This window comes from Rhinoraja longicauda, chromosome 6 (genome assembly GCF_053455715.1).
Source record: "Rhinoraja longicauda isolate Sanriku21f chromosome 6, sRhiLon1.1, whole genome shotgun sequence".
Classification (NCBI taxonomy): domain Eukaryota; kingdom Metazoa; phylum Chordata; class Chondrichthyes; order Rajiformes; family Arhynchobatidae; genus Rhinoraja; species Rhinoraja longicauda.
In genome coordinates this window covers 36,763,426-36,784,605 of record NC_135958.1, presented here as the reverse complement: position 1 = coordinate 36,784,605, position 21,180 = coordinate 36,763,426, and the positions used below count along the sequence as shown (strand labels likewise).

The 21,180-nt window shown below is 40.4% G+C and overlaps 1 protein-coding gene across 1 annotated transcript in view; it reads right to left on the bottom strand.

Moving 5' to 3' along the window:
• Positions 1–21,180, bottom strand: part of pmfbp1 (polyamine modulated factor 1 binding protein 1) — a 549,552-nt gene that overhangs the window by 50,744 nt on the left and 477,628 nt on the right. Inside the window, exons 32-38 of the mRNA XM_078400784.1 lie at positions 16,352–16,505; positions 15,578–15,745; positions 9,998–10,165; positions 7,787–7,954; positions 5,335–5,502; positions 2,501–2,668; positions 1,373–1,482 (exon numbers count right to left, since the gene is read on the bottom strand). Coding sequence (XP_078256910.1) covers positions 1,373–1,482; positions 2,501–2,668; positions 5,335–5,502; positions 7,787–7,954; positions 9,998–10,165; positions 15,578–15,745; positions 16,352–16,505 — 1,104 coding nt within the window. The remainder of the gene's footprint in view (positions 1–1,372; positions 1,483–2,500; positions 2,669–5,334; positions 5,503–7,786; positions 7,955–9,997; positions 10,166–15,577; positions 15,746–16,351; positions 16,506–21,180) is intronic.

Genomic DNA, 21,180 nt, shown 5'->3' with positions numbered 1-21,180 from the left:
CTGTAATCAAAAAAATGTACCTGACTTACTGTAAAATTTGTAGTATGTTCTGATAATCCTAATATAATTAATTTTGGGTCCATATCTAATTTTTAATTAATAACTTTAGAAACTATTTTAAAAATCTCCAACCAGAAGTTTTGCATTTTTATACAAGTTACGAAAATATGAGTTAAATTAGCTTCTTGAAATTGACATTTATCACAAATAGGAGAGATACTAGGAAAAATCCTATTTAATTTCGTCCTCGAATAATGTAATCTATGTATTATTTTAAATTGTATTAAGGAATGTCTAGTATTCAATGAACATTGATGTATATGTTGTAAACTTTCATCCCATATATCTTGCATTATAAATTGATTCAATTCGTCCTCCCATGCTCGTCTATAAGATTCTGATGACGGAATGTCAGTGTCAAGGAGAGTATTGTAAATAAAGGATATTAATTTATTTGAGTTATAATGTCGATTCAGGCATACATCAAGTGTTTCTGGACCTCTAAACTTATATTCTTGCATGTGTGATTTTACATAATCTCTAAGTTGTAAATATCTAAAATAATTATTAACATGTAATCCGTACTTCTGCTGTAAATCCTGAAAAGAGAGAAAAGTTCCCTTATGATATAGATCTCCCACCCTTTTGATTCCATAACTTTTCCATTGAGCAAAGCCTCTATCTAAGACAGACGGTTTAAAAGAAGGATTATTCGCAATAGGAAGGAAAACAGATAATTTACTCAATTTTAACGTAAGCTTTAATTGTTTCCGGGTACGGATAACACTATGTATAATGGGATTACCTCCATATGTTTTTTTATTTAAATTTATTGGAGCTAAGAGGATCGCACCAATATCGAATGGTAAACAATCCTCTTTCTCCATCTTTAACCAATCCGGTTGTTGATCAGAATCATCCAACCAGCAGGTTATATTTTTAATATTAACCGCCCAATAATAAAATAAAAAGTTAGGTAAAGCAATTCCTCCATTAATTTTAGACTTACATAAATGTCTTTTATTTATTCTATGAGTCTTGTAATCCCAAATAAAATTAGTAACAATTGAATCCATTTAAAAAAAAAACTTTTTTGGAAGATAGATCGGAATTGCTTGAAATAAGTATAGTAGCTGTGGAACTTCCTATCGCAAACAATGCCTTGAACCTCACAATAGAAGGGGGGAGTGGGTGAGTTGAAAATAATACAGGTTTGGACTCCTCCTGTACATTGTTAGTTTTATATGTCTCCAGGAATATGGAAAAACTACATATGATAGTATTTGAAATATTACAGAATATTAAGCAGTTTTATACTTTATAAAGCTGTGTATTTATTTAAACGCTAATGAAAATATTAAAAGGTACTTACTTTTGGTCCTTTACCCACTGATTAACATTTGCCACAACCAGTTCACTTTCTCGATGTAATCGTGAACTGTCTGATCTTGCACCGTGCAAAGACTTTCGTAATGTACTAAGCTAAAACAACACAATCCAAAAATATAGATTAGAGTTAGAACAAACTGACTGCAAAATATTTAAACCTCATAAAATATCGAAGATCCAGTTATGTTCAATCCTGAAATATGCTGTGTTATAAAGGCTATAGGCTAGTTTTCATGTCTAATCCTTCATGTATTGAGTTTCAATTCAACCATGCTGCTGTATGAAAAAATAGTGAAGTACAAGCCAAGGAATTGCCAAGTAGATAAACCCAAAATGCTGGCGTAACTCAGCGGGACAGGCAGCATCTCTGGAGAGAAGGAATGGGTGATTTTTCTAGAGATGCTGCCTGTCCCACTGAGTTACTCCAGCTTTGTGCCTATCCCCAAAAAACATAAGTTGACTTCAAATGTTCTAAAAGCATTAATTCACTTTCATAAAACATCGAAATAGTTCAAATATCTTAGGCAATATAAGGTAATAGGACAATATAAAACATTAATATCACCATAGATATGCAGGTACCTTTAATACAGTAATCCAGCACTGCAACAGGTCGAGGGGAAATGTGCCTCTCAACCCCCTCTCTGTTGACAGGGTCGTGAGAGAGCGGCTGGTTTTTACTCTCGGCCAATATTTGTTGAGCTAGAATATAGAGGTTGGGAGCAAGGTTGCAGTGAACAAGACGGATGGGGTTGTGACTTATCTCCCCTATTTGTAGCTGGCTTGGCTTTAACAATGAAAATGTGTACATGGATGAATACATCTGTACACATTCCTATTCTTTTGGAGGCATTTCAAACCTTTTGATGCTATTTTAAACATTTGTGAATATTTGTGAGGATTTAAGATGGGCTCTGGGCTGCACCTCAGACATACGATTAGAAAAGCATGGGATAATGAGGGCTGCATTTAAGTACATCAACATAAAAAAAAACAAGATTACAACCAATAACCTTCATTTTTAAAGATACTTGAATCTATCTCTTAAGATTTCACTTCTAAATTTTACCAGAAATCATGAGGATCTCAATAATTTGGAATAAAACAGTACCTCTTCATCCTTGGAATGATACCTCTCTCGAAGTGAGGTCAATTCTACTTTCATTATCATTAACTCTTCATCCTTGCTAGTAAGCTCCTTCATGGATTTGTGGGACTTTCTTTGTGACAACATCACCTGGCTGCTGAGTTCCATTAACCGCTTCTCATACATATGTGCCTGCGGTACAAGAAAGATCTTTTACTTAGATTATATTTGCATTGCAATGTGGTCCATTTTATCACAATTTTGCTCAATCTGACAAGCAATGTCTTGCATTTCTTTCCATGCTTTTAATCACTGACGGTGCATAACATAACTATTTCTTAAGGTGCCTTTGGGATATTTTCCATTTTCTGACTAAATAAGCAGCAAAGTGATTTTTTTTCTTCTCCTCAGGCCACGTACAACAGGCCTGTATTTGGTTGTTGGTTAAAGATTCACACGACCTCTTCACGTAATGGGAAAGCTTTATCTTCTGCTTTGCGACTCTTTCACGGACTTCAAGTTTGGGTGGACTGTCAGAACCTTTTCCCAGAGTTGAAATGTCAAAAAACAGAGGGCTTAGTTTTACGGTCAAAGGGGTAAAGTTTACTGGAATAGCAGATTTGATGGCAATGTTCAAGAGACAGACACATGAACAGGAAGGGAATAGAGCGATGAAGACCATGTCAGGACGATGGGATTAGTTAGACTGGCATCATGGTCGGCGCTGACATAATGGGCCACATGGTCTGTTTTTGTGCTGTGCTCTTTTATGGCTAGGCTTCTGCAATCCTCTTGGATAGAAAATTCCAAGATTCACCATCCCCTAAGTGAGGAAATTTATGATTAAACAGCCTTTTCCTTATTTTGTGACTGAGACAAGATTATTACTCTCAAGACAAAAAAGCCAGAAAAAAAAATTGTTGAACCCTCTAAGTATTTTGAATGTCTTAATGAGGTCACCCCTCATTCTTGAAAACTCTAAACTCTACACAGAGTACAGACATAGACTGTATGGTTTCTTCTCAAATAAACTAAAAACTAGCCAGTTTAGGAACAATCTGGTGATTTAAGAATGGTCTGGAACTAGTACTTGGGTGACGAGGGAAATATCCCTCCTTTTGGGGTAGAGGAGAAAGGACTTGTCCATTCATGTGCAACCCTGACTCAAGGTTGCTGCTGCTTTTAGAGCCACTAATCTGACTGAAGAAATTCCAATGTCACCATGGCAAGGATGGACACCGAAGGTAGTGGTAAGGTCTTGTGTGGCAGAAATGGCCTGAAAGTCAGTCGGGTTTACATTAACTGGGTCTTGAATAGGAAATCCTCAATGGCCATTAGATAGACATGGGAGAGAAGCTACAATATCAACGTATTGCGCAGTGGGGTAGTCTGAATCTTTATACTCTATGGTATTGACTTTCACACGGTCCCTGGAAAGTTTCAAAAATGGGAGTACATGGAAGCACAAATTCAAGCAGATCGGGAAGATAAATACTTGACATTGGTACACAATGGACATTTATAAGTCATTTAGTACCTGCAATGTAATTAAAACAAGAAATTTACATTCTATTCAACAGAATAGTCTTACAAAATGCATTGAATCACCTGCATGAAATGACTGAAAAATGTACTTTGAATAGCTTAAACCTACACCATTTGTTTACTGAGATGAAGCATCAGCAGATGACCTTTCTATTTGAAATGCAAAGGAAAATCAATGGAAAACAGCTTAATGCAGAAACTAATACAAGTTTAATTTGCAAAGCATTTTTAATTAAGCATCTGCTGATTAAGCATGCCCAATGTGTGAATATGTGGAGATGAGATTACATTAATATTGGCTGCTGTTATATTAGTGCCATATCCAGGTTAATCCTTAAGCAATCACTATGTCACTTGGTCTATAAAAAAAACTCATCATTTTCTTACATTTAATCAGTACCGAGGATGACCTTAGCAAAATTCATTGGTTTTGGAAAAAAAATAATTATTTCTTTCTGTTTTTCACCTGCTACTATCTCTGAGGGCTCTCAATATAATTACATTTGTACAGTATTAGAGAAAGAGTATAATGTTGTTTTTATTTCAAATCTAATTGAGTTAATGAATTGAGGTCTATTGTTTAACACTCGTGTTGGGTATAGACTGTAAAAAGTGGGGCTTATGTAGAGTTTACCTCACATTCTCTTGTTATCAAGTAAATCCCAACCTATTGCAGTGCTACATAGGGATGATTAAATTGACTAATAAATGGTAATATGTAAAGTATAGAGTGAAACTATAGAAACACGAGTTGCAAGAGGAATTCTGATGAAATAATTCACTTGGGAATTTTTCAGCAGTGTTGATAAGTGCTTGAAGAATTTCAGTCCTAAGATGTTTTTGAGCATGTATTCTGCAATTACATTTATCTTGTGGTTTGCAACTTTTATGTGAAGATTTTATTCTAACAATTATATTGACAAAATTAATCACCATGCAAAATGATCTTTTATATGTAAAATGTAAATTTAAAATAGTATAATGCTATTAAATATTCCAGTGGCAAAAGGAAATACAGCTCCTGCATGAAATACACATTGCTCTGATCTTTTTATAAACCCCAACATTTGATGTCAGGCTTGGATCTGCTGAAATGCTATGTGTGGCAAAACAGAATGCTGATATGTAAATTTACACAAGTAACAACCTGCTCATGTTATTACAATGTAATTGTTGGACCTAGAATCAGGTAAATAAATTCAGGGAGAAGCATATATATGAAGAAAAACAGGTGAGAAAAATATGAATCTACAGTTATGAACTGTACCTAATTACTTATCTGCACTTTGAAGTCAGATGAAGCTCTCCCTTACCTCCTCCTCTGCTCGCCGATTCAGTTCTTGCATTTTTCTCAGTTCATTGTGCAATCTGTTCATCCGCTCCTCACATGTTGCACTTTCGTCTGCCAGCTGCATAGTCCTCTGTTGACTACATGCAATATCGTTTTTCAGGCTTGCTATCTCTCGACTCTTCTCACCTAACTGAAAAGGAAAATGCAGTTAGCAGTTGACTATCTGAGGAGACAATGAATCATGGATCTACACAGCATGGGAACAGAGCCTTTGATCAAACTTGTCCATGCTGACCAAGTTCGCGAACTGAGCTAGTCCCAATTGCCTGCCCCAGGCTCATGAAAAGAGGGTGACAAATTGCCATGCCAATATAGCAATTATTTTCATTAGCAGCTATGCAGCAATCTCACGCACCACTTCATTTTTGTCCACTTTTATTTTTCGTTGTTTGTTAAGGGCCTGTCCCTGTTAGGCGATTTTTAAGGTGACTACCGACAACTAGGCTGTCGCCGCACGTTCACCGGGGGTGTCGCGGGCATGATCGTGAGTAGTCCCCAATGAGTCATAGCAGATCTCGGCTCGTTGCGGAAAAACGAACCTGTTTGAAATTTTTAACCTGTTTGCTGCTGGTCTTCAGATAATGTCATTCTGCCATGGTACGCTGCCTAGTTCGGAGTGTACGTCCGCTTTCTAGGGTACAACAGAGATTCAGAGAACTGTGATCCATACACAGATCCAGAGTGTAACGCCCGATACCAGGCCAGGCTGCAACAAAGAGGCGTCACGGAGAACTCTGATCCACGCACTGATCCCGAGTGCAGATCACAATCCAGGGCGAGGGAAGAACAAAGAGTGGCCACAGAGAACTGTGACCTGTACACTGACCGCGAGTGTTATTCCCGATACCTGGCTTGGGAACAAGGAAGAGGAAACACAGGTAACTGTGATCCGTATTCTGACCCCGAGTGTTATTCCCGATACAGAGCTAGACAGGACCAAAGAGGAGACTCGGAGAACTGTGATCTATGCACTGATCCCGAATGCAGATCACAATCCAGGGATAGGGAAGAGCACAGAGTGGACATAGAGCACTGTGACTCGTACACGGATCCCGAGTGCAACGCCTGATACCAGGCTAGGGAACAACAAAGAAGAGATTCGGAGAACTGTGATCCATACACGGATTCCGAGTGTTATTCCCGGCACGAAGCTAGACAGCGACAAAGAGAAGACACTGAAAACTGTGACCCATACATTGATCCTGAGTGTTATTCCCGATACCAGGCCAGGGAACAACAAAGAGTAGCCACTGAGAATTGTGCTTCACGCACCGATCCCGAATGTAATTCCCAAACTCGGTCCAGAGAGCAGCAAAGGGAAGCCACTGAGAACTGTGATCCGTACTCTGATCCCGAGTGTTATTACTCTCTATATTACGGCAGGGAAAAGCAGAGATCTGGTGCGGAGAAGTGTGACCCGTCCGCTGATCCTGAGTGTAAATCCCAATCCCGCACCAGCGAGAAAGAAAGAGGAACCACTGAGAACTGTGACCCTTCCAGGGATCCCGATTGTCATCTCAAAACGCCTTCAAGAGAGCAAGAGAGAACAGCCCCTGAGAAATGTGATCCCTACGCTGATCCTGAGTGTTATTCCCGATCACATGCCAGGGAGGAAGAAAGAACAGCAACAGAGAATTGTGATCCTCCAACATTGAAGTGCAGGTTGATGTCGGTTGTCGTAGCTTGTCGTGGTCCCTGTCGTAGTGGACGTCCTAGGTCGCGAAGACTGGGTCACCGGTTGTCGGCAGCTTGCCGTTACCTAGGTGGTAGGTTGTCGTAGCTTGTCACGGGCATTGTCGTAGGGTACATTTTTAAAAAGTTTTTCGGCGATCTGCTATGACTTTGACAGTGGCCGGCAGTCGCCTTATAAATCGCGTAACTGGGACAGGCCCTTTACTTTTCCCTCTTAGATTCTCCTTTGCTATGCACAATTTCTCAAAGGATACAACAAGCAAGGCCATTAACAATCCACATGTGTAAATCTCACCAAGAGAAAGTGTTAAAGAGCAAATTGGATCAGTTTTCCCCATTGCTGCCGAGAACCTCATGATTGCTCACATAAAGAATCCCGATTGTCAACAAATCTTTCACCTTGTTTTATAATAGATTAATGCACCAATTTAATTATATACTGCTCTCACATATCACACACCTTTTACAGTTTACGCAAATAGAACGTATTAATGGGAGTTTTTTAATGTACAATATCTAAACTATACAAATGATACGGGTGGTGTTGTGGCCGTGAATCATTATAAAACTCATGCATTGCCTACAAGTCTGGCAATGCGACTTCCAAAAAGGTAAGGCATTCAGAAAACCAATGGAGGCACTGATACTGATACATTCAATGATACATTGAAACTTAGCAAGAAATGAAGGCACGGGCTAGTTTCCATTTGCAAGTTACAAACCTGTTCCACGTTTTCTTTCTGGGTGCCCTGACATGCTGTTAGCTCCAGTCTGAGCTCATGGATGAGTTTGTTTGCTGCCAGCAGCTCATGTTTAGTTTTTTGTACCTGTTCCTGGGTCACATCCAACTGTGACTGGTGCTTGGCAAATGTATCCTCGTGTCGACTCACCTGTGGAATGACAATGTCAGCTTCACAAAGTAAATCAGGCAAATTACAACACTGATTTTTTTCTCTAATGGAGAGACGCAGCATGTAGCTGTCTGCACTGAAGCTCGGTGAAGCCAACGCCAAGGCTCTGTGGGGGAGGACCACAGTCTAGGATCCTTCCGCTGCTGGACATGGGGGGTAGGGTGTGGTGAAGATGCCCCCCAAAATAAGGGAAGGGATTCCACGCCGGTGGGCCACATGGGTGGCAAGGGTGGGGGGTAATTTTGTGTAATTGGTGTATTGAATGTGTGTATTGAATGTATGTATTGAATATATATATATATAGCCTCCGAGAAAGTCAGATGGAGTTTTGTAAGGAACATGTTTTGTATATATTTATTTCTCGAATAAAGTATATTTTGAAAAAAATGTAGCTGTCTGCACTTGTCATTTAGGAGATGGTCAATTGACAGGAACCTCTTGTGCCTTGTTGGGGAGTCTAAAATGTAATCTAGTTCCTGTGAACAATAAAATTAGATCAGATATCAGGAAATTCCCACTTGATTTGCAACATTTGAGATATTCCATATATGAGTCTTATAGAAACATAGAAACATATAAAATTCTTAAGGGATTCGACAGGCTGGATACAGGAACAATATACCTGAGTTGGAGGAGTCCAGAATCAGGGGGTCACAGTTTAAGAATAAGGGTTAGGCCATTTAGGACTGAGATGAGGAAGAACTTTTTTACCCAGAGAGTTGTGAATCTGTGGAACAGAAGGAAGTGGAGGCCAATTATATGGATATTTTCAAGAGAGAGTTAGATATAGCTTTTAGGGGTAATGGAATCAAGGGATATGGGGAGAAAGCAGGAACAGGGCACTGAATTTGGATGATCAGCCATGATCATATTGAATGGCGGTGCTGGCTCGAAGGGCCGAATGGCCTACTCCAGGACTTATTTTCTATGTTTCTCTGTTTAATTCACTGGATGTATTCAAGAGAGAGTTAGATATAGATCTTAAGGCTAATGGAATTCAGGGCAACGGCGGAGATCCAGGTTTGATCCCGACTAGGGTTAGGGTCTGTACGGAGTTTGTACGTTCTCCCCGTGACCGTGTGGGTTTTGTCCGAGATCTTCGGTTTCCTCTCACACTCCAAAAACGTACAGGTATGTAGGTTAATTGACTTTGTGAAATGTAAAATTGTCTCTCGTGTTGTAGGATAGTGTTATTGTGCGGGGATCGCTGGGCCGAAGGGCCTGTTTCCGTGCTGTATTTCCAATCTTAAAAAAACCTAAATATTTTTGAATGCAGCATTGTTATCAAGATCAATATAATTGCACTTGGGCAAAAAATAGTCATTAATTTTTGTTATTATGCTGCTTTGACCTACCCTATGCACAGGCACTTAACTTTTACAGGCATTTGGACTAAGCTCCCTCACAGGATTTTTTTCTCGATTTAAAATTAGCAGTAAGGGTAGGACTTATGGTCCATATGCCAGTGCTCCACTGCAGAGCTCAATAGTGAATCCAGCAGCAGAATGCGTCAGACATACCAGCAAGCCAGCTGTTGCTCGACCAGCAGTTCCAGATGTACACAGAGGACCAAGACATGCCGAGGCCCAATCGGATGACAGCCTACATTCCCTGCAGAACTGTCGGTGGTTAGTCAGTTTGATTCAATCCATGAAATTAACTTGCTCATGACCATTTTGGAGATGGGAGACCCATCTCATTTCTGAGATCAAATGTATTTTGGGGTTGATTAGAGAGAGGTAGCTTTCATCCAAATGTAAACACCTAGAAGTCTCGATACATACATTGGATAATTGAAACTTAGAAAAATATTTCACATTGATGGGGGCAAACTTTGCAATATAAAATAAATTTAAGAAAAAGAATGGATCGCATATTTTGAAAGTTGGTTTGACCCTGTAATGTCCATCGCTCTGCGTTTCCTTTATGTATCAAATAGTCAATGATTAATAATTTATTATAGCACATTTCAATAATACTACAATATATCACTGACACAATGGTGTAATAATGCTGACTTACCTCTTCAACATAATATTTGTTCTGTTTGTGAGATGACAAAAGATTTTTTTGGGCAAGTTCCAACTCTGATTCACAGTTTTTGTGTTTGTTAAACAGAGCATGATGCTTCTTCTGCAAGTGTGCTAAACTATCTTCAAGACTCAAAATATGATCCTCCTTCTGCCTCAGCTGGAACACAAAGGATTGAATGATCAATTTAGCTGTTGCTACTTGTGACTCTTCTCACAAATATTGTCCATTAAAATATTTATGATTAATCAAACTGCAGATAAGCCTTCAGAGCTATCCTAATCGTGCTATTTTGAAAAATACATTACATTTATGGATATGTATAAAGTCAGGGATATTGTGAATTTTAATTTCTTTATCTCCACTTGGGTAAAATCCATGAACAAAAAATAAACCTAAAACAGTGGCTGCACAGCTCCTGACACTGACTCTGCCACTCTTCTGTTCAATAATATGATGCCTTGAGCAAAACACAAAGTACTGGAGAAACGCAGCAGGTCACGCAGCATCTGTGGAGGAATGTTATGGGTTGTGATCTTTCTTCAGACGGATTGTAGCAGGGGGAAGATAGCCGGAAAAGAGGTGGGAGTGGGGCAAAGCATAGCAAGTGATAGGTGGATAGACACAAAATGCTGGAGTAACTCAGCGGGACAGACAGCATTTCTGGAGAGAAGGAATTGGTGATGTTTCGGGTCGAGACCCTTCTTTGTCTGAAGAAGGGTCTTGACCCGAAACGTCACCCATTCCTTCTCTCCAGAGATACTGCCTGTCCCGCTGAGTTACTCCAGCATTTTGTGTCTAGCTTCGGTTTAAACCAGCATGTATAGTTCCTTCCTACACAAGTGATAGGTGGATACCAGTGGCAGATGGGTGGAGTAAGTGCTAGGTCAACTTTGTTTGTTCCTTGAGGTTTGGCATATCAATGTAATTAAATTTAAAACTAAAATTGTATAACTAAGCAAAAAGAAACAAAGCCATGTAGAATTTTTATCAGATTACTAAATGGCAGTAATTGGCTGCTTCACCTCTAATGCAATTCCTAAATTTAGAAACAGATTGAACAGATATGCTTGCTTTGTCAGTAAAAATGGTCATGTGCCCAGAAAATTGAATGTTTAGTGCATTAAAGCACATTTACTGATGTACATGTAAAACCCTTATTAATGTAATAGTCAATAGGAAGGTATTTTGGCAGAGAAGGAAATAATCCCATCAGAGCATAATTGTAATAAGCAATCAGAACTCAATGCAGCTTCCTAACAAATCAATATTCAATGAACACCATACTCAAAATTCATCTCTAATTTCAATTAATATTAAATTCTTGTGACTATTCATTTGTAAACCATTGTACGTTGTAAAACACATGTATGTAAAATGTTACACTACAATCTATAACCTTTATAATGAACCATTCAACAACAGTCTGACGGAAACTTCATTTTAATACAGAATATCAACATCATATATTGTCAGATTAACAGGGATGATAAGAAACATATTTAACTGGATCAGGTACGCATTTCAATGCATTATGTTCCTTTCACAAAGCGAGGAATGTACCCAAATATAGCTTCATTCCATCTAGAAAGTGTTTTGGTTTATCCAAAGAAGGGGATTTCTGGTGCCAAACCTAAATGTATTCAGATCTATTCCGCAGATTAAGATAATCATTTTTTCAATTAAATGTAAACCTCTCTCAAGAGGACATTTGGTTGAAGACTAGAACTTTTATTTTTTTGACATTTACGTCTATTTATTTAACCTTTAGCAACCTGTTCAAACATGTATTTAATATTAGTGAAATTCAGTGCACTATAGCAGGTATGGAAATTCTAGGCTGTTATCAATATCAAATGCAAATAAATATTTCTGGATAAATAGCAGTTATTACAATTATTAAGGCAAACAAATGTGAATTATGTGAAGTTCATGCAATTGGTTGGAGAGGATGTATATCTGTGAATTACGGGACATGATAATATTATTCAGCATCAGAAACTTGCAATGGATACTGACAAAGACTTCCAGCAGCGATTTGTTAGGGTGGGACTTCTTAAAGCACAAAATTACAATGGAATTGGGAACATGGGACTAGAGATCTTGTACAGCTGCAGTATTTTTCACTTCATTTGCAGAGATGTGGATGGAAAAAGCATGGTAGAGGTATTGGGAATTATTTAAAAAGGCAGAATGCATTAATTTATTTAAGGGTGCTAAATTGGAAAGAGTTGAAATGGGCATATAAATTGCAAAGTGTGATCTAATGATGGCAATATTGTGTTGCCTCTACACAAGTCCTGGGTATCCAAAGTCCAATTGTGCTGTTCATTGGCTGAGAACCTCGCAGGATACTGGCATGTCTTCAGTGATTAGCATTACTTAAAATTCGCCAACATCATTTAGATAGTGTTTGCTGTTTAGAGTGGAGGTGCATTACAGCCACACCATTCTAGTTAGTGTTCAAGAACTTATTCTGATTGAGGACACTCTGAAGAACTGTACCACACAAGCCTAATGGATTTTGATTGCATCATCCTATGATATTGATGCAATGTTAAACAGATGCCCTATAATTGCAGGGGGGCAGCAGAGCTCTATGCCACGCACAAGCTGGATAGTTAAGACTATAAATGCCAGAAGTCAAGCCTGGAGAACTAGAATCCAGGCCTGCAAATAGTCAATAACTTTGGTTATTTAAAATAGCTACATAGAATATAGAATAGTACAGCACAGGACTAGGCCCATTGGCCCACAATGGCTTTGCCAAATTAAAATAATTTCCTCTGCCTCCACGCATTTAAAAGCGACACAGTGGCGCATGTGGTAGAGCCGCAGCCCCACAGCGCCAGAGACCCGGGTTCGATCCTGACCTCGGTGTGGAGTTCGCACGTTTCCTCTGGGTGCTCTGGATTCCTGCCACATCTCATAGATGTGGTAGGTTTGTAGGTTAATTGGCCTTTTGTAAATTGCCCCTAGTGTGTTCGGAGTGGATGAGAAATTGGGATGACATAGAACTAGAGTGAACAGGTAGAAACAAAAAACTGCAGATGCTGGTTTATGGGCAGCACAGTAGCACAGCGGTAGAGTTCTGCCTTACAGTGCCAGAGACCCAGGTTCGATCCTGAATATGGGTGATGCCTGTACAGAGTTTGTACGTACTCCCTGTGACCTCGTGGGTTTTCCTGGGTGCCCTGGTTTCCTCCCACACTCCAAAGACATACAGATTTATAGGTTACTTGGGTTTGGTAAAAATTGTAAATTGTTCCTAGTGTGTAGGATAGTGCTAGTGTACAGGGATCTAGGTCGATGTGGACGCTGTATCTCTAAACTAAACTAAACTAAACTGAACTAAATGTGATCTATATGCTTCCATTCCCTCCATATCCACGTTACTATCTAAAAATCTCTTAATTGCCACTATGGTATTCGTTTCCACCACCAAGCCAGGCAGTGCATTCCAGGCACCCACCACTTTCTGTGTAAAAATACTTGTCCTTCAAACTTTCCCTGTCTGACCTAAAAGCTTTGCCCTCTCGTCTTTGACATTTCTACGCTGGAAAAAAGGATTTGATTGTTAACCCTATCCACGCCTCTCAATATGTTGTATACTGTACTTCTGCTAGGTCCCCCTTCAACTTCTGATGGTCCAGAGAAAACTATTTGCATTTATCCAAACTCTTTTTACATCTACTAGCCTCAAATTCTGACAGCATTCTGTCAAACCTCTTCTCCAAAATTTCCACATCCTTCCTGCAATAGGGTGGCCAGATCTGCACACTGTATTCAAAATGCAGCCTAACCAAAGTTTTATAAAGCTGCAATATGACTTCCTGACTCTTCTACCTAATGTCCCGACTTATGAAGTCAAGCACACCAAACGCCTTCTTTACCACACAATCCATTTGTGTTGGCACTTTCAGGGTGCTATGGAGATCCCTCTTTACTTCAATGCGGCGTGGCTGTGTTCTGCAGCTGCGGCTCACTGGCAGTCTCTCCGGTTTTTTTTTTGTGTTTTTTTGTCATTGTTGATGTTAAATGTACGTTTTGTTTTATTTTTAATTCTGTGTATGTAGGGGGGTGGTGGGGGGGTTGGGGGAAACCTTTTTTTAAATCTCCTCCTCAACGGAGATGCGACCTTTACCGTGTCGCATCTCCGTTCGCGCAACGGCCTAACATCGTGGAGTCGGCGGCCTCCAGCTGGGATCGACCTCGAAGACTCCGGTCGCAGGGCCTGGACTTACCATCTCGGAGGCTTCGGCCGTGGGCCCTGCAGACCGCAACATCGGGAGCTCGCAGGTCCCTGGCTGGCGACCGGCTTTTGGGAGCTCCAGCCGTAGCAGCTTCGACCGCCCCGAAGCACGAGGCACGATCAACCCGCCCGCAGGCCCTTCATCACCCTGCGTGGCTCGGCCGCAGCACTTTACATCGCCCGGTGGGGGCTCAGGACTCTCATCACCCTGCGTGGCTCGGCCGCGGCATTTTCCATCGCCCGGTGGGGGCTCAGGACTTTCATCGGCCTGCTCGGCTCGACCCTGGGACTTTCCATCGCCCGGTGGGGGCTTCAAGGGGTTATGAGCCTCGATCGCCTCGTGGCGCCACGGGAGAAGAACGAGGAGGAGATAAGACTTTGCCTTCCATCACAGTGAGGGTATGCCTAGAGCAATCACTGTGATGGCTGTTTTGTGTAAAAAATTGTATCTGTGTGTCTTGTGTTCTTTAATGTCTACTGCCGGACCCTGACGTGAGAGGACGCTGGCGTTGATTATTCGCTGCTTTTCCGTCAGGATAGTTTGTCTGTTTGTCTGTTTGTTTCTATGTTAATTGTATTTGTAAAGCGCTTTGTGCATGTGTTAAGGCGCTATATAAAATAAATATATTATTATTATTATTAATGCTGTTAAGAGTTTTGCCATGAACTGTATACCTTCCTCTTCCAAAATACAACACCTCACACTTGGTTGGATTAAACTTAATCTGCCAATTCTCCACCCACATCAGTAATTGATCTATATCCCGCTGTGCTCTGTGTTGATTCTTTCAGGTGCACCAGTTTATTCCAGGAGTTATTCCACAACCGGATGAGAAACTTCAGGAACTTGCACCTCCCGAGTAGAGGGTGTGTGGAAATAATCGTGGATCTCAGGTCACGGGCAAAGATCCACACACCCACTCGGCGGGCGGTGACATCCAGGGTTTCACCCTCGACTGGACTCGGAAGTAGTCCAGGAACAGAGTAGCTTCTAACTAAAAGAGTTCAACTCACTGCCATCCTTGCAAACTGTCAACATCATTGAGTCCACATTTCCCCAATAAAATTGAATCCTATTCCATTTGCATAACTTTTAAAAGTGTACGATTAATGATAGACATATGACTTTCTTTCTATTGGCTACTACTGTACAATTGTGAACCAATACATTTGATGCAATTTCTGATTTTTAAAAATCTGCAAGGGGATTTAAAATATTTTTTGCTCAGAACTATGCATTAAACTACTAAATATCCATCTCTTTATTTTATACTATGTTTGTAATACATGATGCAAACATTTTAGTAGTCTCCACTTACCACCAGTGCATTGGCTTTCAACTTCGCATTTTGTTCTTCACTCTCTCTTTCCAATTGTCCTACTTGATCCTTCATTTTCTGAAAGTGCTTGTGTAACTCCTGTAGTTTAGTCTGTTCTAATTTTAATTTTTCATAAATTTGGTTGCGCTCCTCCTCCCTCAGTTGAATCTAATTGAAGGCAAAATCTGAAGTGAGTAAACCTAGTTCACAAAAAAAATTTGTGTCAGTTTTAACTCCCTGTCTTATACTGAAGAGAGATGGTGGGAAAAAATATTGGAGCACAAGGATTTAACCATTCCTTCTATGTCTATCCAGTACAACTGCATTCAACATTGTAGGCCTCCATGGCACACACCTAAAGTTGGCCAGGCCCTCTTTAAATAAGCACACCTGCCTCTAAATGAATATCATCATGTGCTAGTGGCAGCTGATTGAAGCTTCTGAGAATCCAAGGCTAACTGCAGGCCACTGCAGAGATTTGAATCTCACAAATGTCATGTTTGGTCCGAAAGGAATGTACCATACTGTATTCTGTGAATATCAGTAAATGTTGCTAAAAATGCAATTATGATGATAAAACTATCATAATCTGCAGTTACAAAACAAAGCACTAACATACAAATTACTGGTTTTGCTAAAATTTAGGATCCATTCATTATAATAATTAAAATATCATGTCATGATTATATATACAATATACTCCATATATTCAGTTGTATTGACACAAAGGTTGAATGGAGGAGATTGCAAACTTTTGAGATGTTGTTTGCCTACCTGGTCATGTAACATTTTGATTTGTTCTCTGCTGCTATTGATTTCTACCTCCTTCTTGTAGATTGATTGCTGATGCATTTGCCCTTCCTTGACTGCATTTTCATGACTCTGTTTACTCTGGGCATTCTCAGCTTTGAGTTTTTCATTCTGTGTCCTGCGCATATTAATGAAAATAAATTAAGAACTCTGGTTGCTATCAAAATTAAGTTCTATCCATTAAAAAATAATCTCTAGCATGCATGCCAACGGTCAAATGCGACATTCTAAAGTAAAAATGTGCAAATAGCTTTTAATATACTGCATAAAACAGTATTAATAGATTATCAACAGCTCAGACGTATCAAATACTCACAACGGTAACAGTGTTCCAGAGGATTGTTGTGTTCTAAAATTAGCTGTGCCTCGAGACAAACGATTCCAAGACAGTTGCAATTACTCATCAATGTTGAAAATTCCCCAAGTTTGACAAACGCTGGTGAAATCCAATCTTGATATTTACTACCCAATCAGACTACTCTCAATCATCAATAAAGTGAGGGAAAATGTGAGGGAAAATCAGGTGGTACAAGAAGACCAAAAAAAAGAATTCCAGAGATGGGTTGAGAGTGACAGCTTAGGACATAACAGCAGCGTTTGACCAAGTATGGCATAAAAGAGGTTTGGTAAAGTGGAAGTCATAGGTATCAAGATTTTAAAAAGTCCAAAAGTCTAGAGTGATATCTCACACAAAGGAAGATGGTTGTGGTTGTTGGAAGTTCACCTTCTCAGGTATACCTCAGGAAGTGTCCTTAGCTCAACCATTTTTAGTGCTCCATCAAAGACCTTCCTTCCTGATGATTGCACAATGTTTAATTTATTTACAACTTCTTAGAAAATAAAATGTTCCATGGAGTGTGTACAAGATTGCATTCGGACATGATTGGATAAGTGGCAGGTGACATTCACACCACAAAAGGGCCAGGCATTCACCATTTTGTTCCACAGACAATTTCCCCATCCACTTTTCACATTCAATTCCCCCACCATAAACATCTTGAAATGTTGACGAGAAAATGAAGAGCGAGTCAGTGTTCCAATATCCTGAAGTGTGTAACTTAACTATCTGTAAGAAACAAGTCAGGAGCCTTTACAGGGTGGGAAGAAGTGTAGTCAAGATAGCTATGGGAGTCAGTAGGTTTGTAGTAGGTTTGTAGTAGCTATCTTGACTACACTTCTTCCCACCTGTTTCCTGTAAAGAGTCTATCCCCTACTCCCAATTCTTCCGTCTACGCCGCATCTGCGCCCAGGATGAGGTGTTCCATACAAGGGTATCCGCTGTTGCAGGTGTCAACTTCTCTACATCGGCGAGAGCAAGCGCAGGCTTGGCGATCGTTTCGCTGAACACCTCCGCTCAGTCTGTCTTAACCAATCTGATCTCCCGGTGGCTCAGCACTTCAACTCCCCCTCCCCTTCCCAATCTGACCTTTCTGTCCTGGGCCTCCTCCATTGTCAGAGTGAGGCCCAGCGCAAATTGGAGGAACAGCACCTCATATTTCACTTGGGTAGTTTACACCCCAGCGGTATGAACATTGACTTCTCTAACTTCAGATAGTCCCTGCTTTCTTTCTCTATCCCCTCCCCTTCCCAGTTCTCCCACTAGTCTTCCTGTCTCCGACTACATCCTATCTTTGTCCTGCCCCCTCCCGTGACATCAGTCTGAAGAAGGGTCTCGACCCGAAACATCACCCATTCCTTCTCTCCTGAGATGCTGCATGACCCGCTGAGTTACTCCAGCATTGTGTGTCTCCCTTCGACTTTAACCAGCATCTGCAGGCTTTTTCCTCTACTAAACATTAATTCCCTGTACCATCGGTCCTTAGACACAGCAGTGTGCACCATTCACAACATGTACTACTTACGCAGGCTAATTCAATGGCACTTGTCAATGGGACCATTGATCAAGAAATACAAGAGTTACAGGCATAAGCCACACCATCATCTCTATGTTTCCTACTGAGCCACGCTCCTCGACTTGGAAATATAATGTTGTTCTTTAATTATTCCCATACAGTGCATTCAGAAAGTATTCAAACCCCTTCCCTTTTCCACATTTTGCTACGTTACAGCCTTATTTTAAAATGGATTAAAAATTTTTTTTATCATCAATCTACACACAAGACCCCACAATAAAAAAGTGAAAAGAGGTGTTTAGAAATTTTTGCAAAGTAATTAAAAAGAAATAACTGAAATATCACATTTACTTAAGTATTCAGACCCTTTGCTATGACACTCAAAATTGAGCTTATGTTCATCCTGTTTCCATTGATTATTCTTGAGATGTTTCCGCAACTTGAGTGGAGTCCACCAGTGGTAAATTAAATTGATTGGACATGATTTGGAAAGGCACACACCTGTCTATATAAGGTCCAGTTGACAGTGCATGTCAGAGCAAAAACCAAGCCATGAAGACGAAGGAAACAAGATTCTCTGGTCTGATGAAACCAAGATTGAACTCTTTGGCCTGAATGCCAAGCGGCACCACTCATCACCTGGCCAATACCATACCTATGGTGAAGCGTGGTGGTGGCAGCATCATGCTGTGGGGATGTTTTTCAGCGACAGGAACTGGGAGACTAGTCAGGATCGAGGGAAAGATGAACGGAGCAAAGTACAGGGAGATCCTTGATGAAAACCTGCTCCAGAGCATTCTGGACCTCAGACTGGGGCGGAGGTTCACCAACAGGACAACAACCCGAAGCACACAGCCAAGATAACGCAGGAGTGGCTTCGTGACAAGTCTGTGAATGTCCTTGAGTGGCCCAGCCAGAGCCCGGACTTGAACCCGATCGAACATCTCTGGAGGAACCTGAAAATAGCTGTGTATTGACACTCCCCATCCAAACTGACCTAGCTTGAGAGGATCTGTAGAGAAGAATGGGAGAAATTACCCAAATACAGGTGTGCCAAGCTTGTAGCCTCATACCCAAGAAGACTTGAGGCTGTAATCACTGCCAAAAGTGCCTCAACAAAATACGGAGTAAAGGGTCTGAATACTTATTTAAATGTGATATTTCAGTTATTTCTTTTTAAATACTTTGCAAAAATTTCTAAACATCTGTTTTCGCTTTAAAAAAAATGGGGTATTGTGTGTAGATTAATGAAAACAAAAATGAATTTAATCCATTTTAAAGTAAGGCTGTAATGTAGCAAAATGTGGAAAAAGGGAAGGGGTCTGAATATATTTTGAATGCACTGTACCTAAATCTTGGAACTATTGTGAGGTATCTTTACGAGAAGGCCTGCAACAGATCTTGAAGGTTGCCCACCAAGTTGTTCCCAAGAGCAATTTGAGAAAGAGCCTTGTCATTCAGTCTTAGATCTCAACAAATACATAAACACGTGGTATTACATTGAGTCGATCAACGCTGCCCCTAATCAGGGACACATTTCACTGCACGTTGCTCTAGCGACTGTTTTTTGAGCTTACAGGTATGCTTTTTAGGAAACTGATTGAACCATGTGCAATGTCTTTTGACACACTGCTGTATAAATAATGCAATTATTTGATAATTTATTGCCTTCAATAAAGGATGTTCTGTTGAAAGCTCGAACATTGCAAGCAGCAATATTACACAGCCCAGCCACGACACCAGCATCGAGTTGGAGATCTAGCTGCTTGAGGGACGAGCAGGACAGTGATGTAGAACAAAGAGGCAGAGAACATTAATAATGGAATGGATTCAGAAGATAAGTTGGAGAGCTAGAGAAATAAAAGCACAGTTGGCCATCAATCCTGTACATGGAATGAGTGGAAATATTCCTGAAGGCAAGTTATCTTGTTGGGGGAAGAGTACAGACCAGAGAGACGTGGTTATGCGAAAAGAGGAAAGAAATACTGTTGCTCTAGGGTCAAAAACATGAGACTTGACAGTCTACTAGCATCCCAAATAACAGACAAGCTCTCATCCAAAGAATATGTATGCAGACAAATGATCTGACCTTGAACTAAATATAAATAACACTGGATTGGGCATAAACACATGTCGCACGAGCATTTGCTTACTTACTTTGAGATATTACCTAAAGTTTATTAGAGGATGTGACAGAGGACGTCTTAATTTAGGGTAATTTTTAAAAAAAACTTGTAGACTGTGAGCCTAAAGTTTATCAGGGAGTAAATAATACTACTTTATTAAACGCTGGAACAAATCAAAATTGCACCATCAGTAATGAGACTAAAATACTCGAGTATCCGAAATCAAAAGGGTAATGTTATAAGTATTCAGCAGGTCAGGCAACATCTGTGGAGACTTAGTATTTCAGGTTGATGAACTTTCATCAGAACCAGGCAGTTATAAACAAGCACGATTTAAGGTACCGAGAAGGTGGAGGCATGGAAAGAACAAAGGGAAATGTCCCTTTTTTTCTTCTTTTTTTTCTTCCCTTTTCAAAGACTTTATTCAGCACAAACACATGATACATCACATCAAAACCACATTCAGAGGTTACAAAACATCAAGTAATCATTATAATGCAATGTTGCCTTCATTATTTACAATGCTCTCAACCCCCCGCGGTGACCAGCGCCCACGGAAGGCCTCCAGAGTCCCCGTGGTCTCCGCGTGTTCCCTCTCTAGGGTCACGCGCGCACGGACGTAGGCCCGGAAGAGGGGAAGGCAGCCGACTCTGGCAAGACCATCGACCGCTCGCTGCCTGGACCCGCGAATGGCCATCTTGGCCAGGCCCAAGAGCAAACCGACAGGGAGGTCCCACCCCCCCGAACGACCCTCCCCACTCCTTGCCTTGTGTCCAAACACTAGAATCGTAGGACTAAAGTGTAACCAAAACTT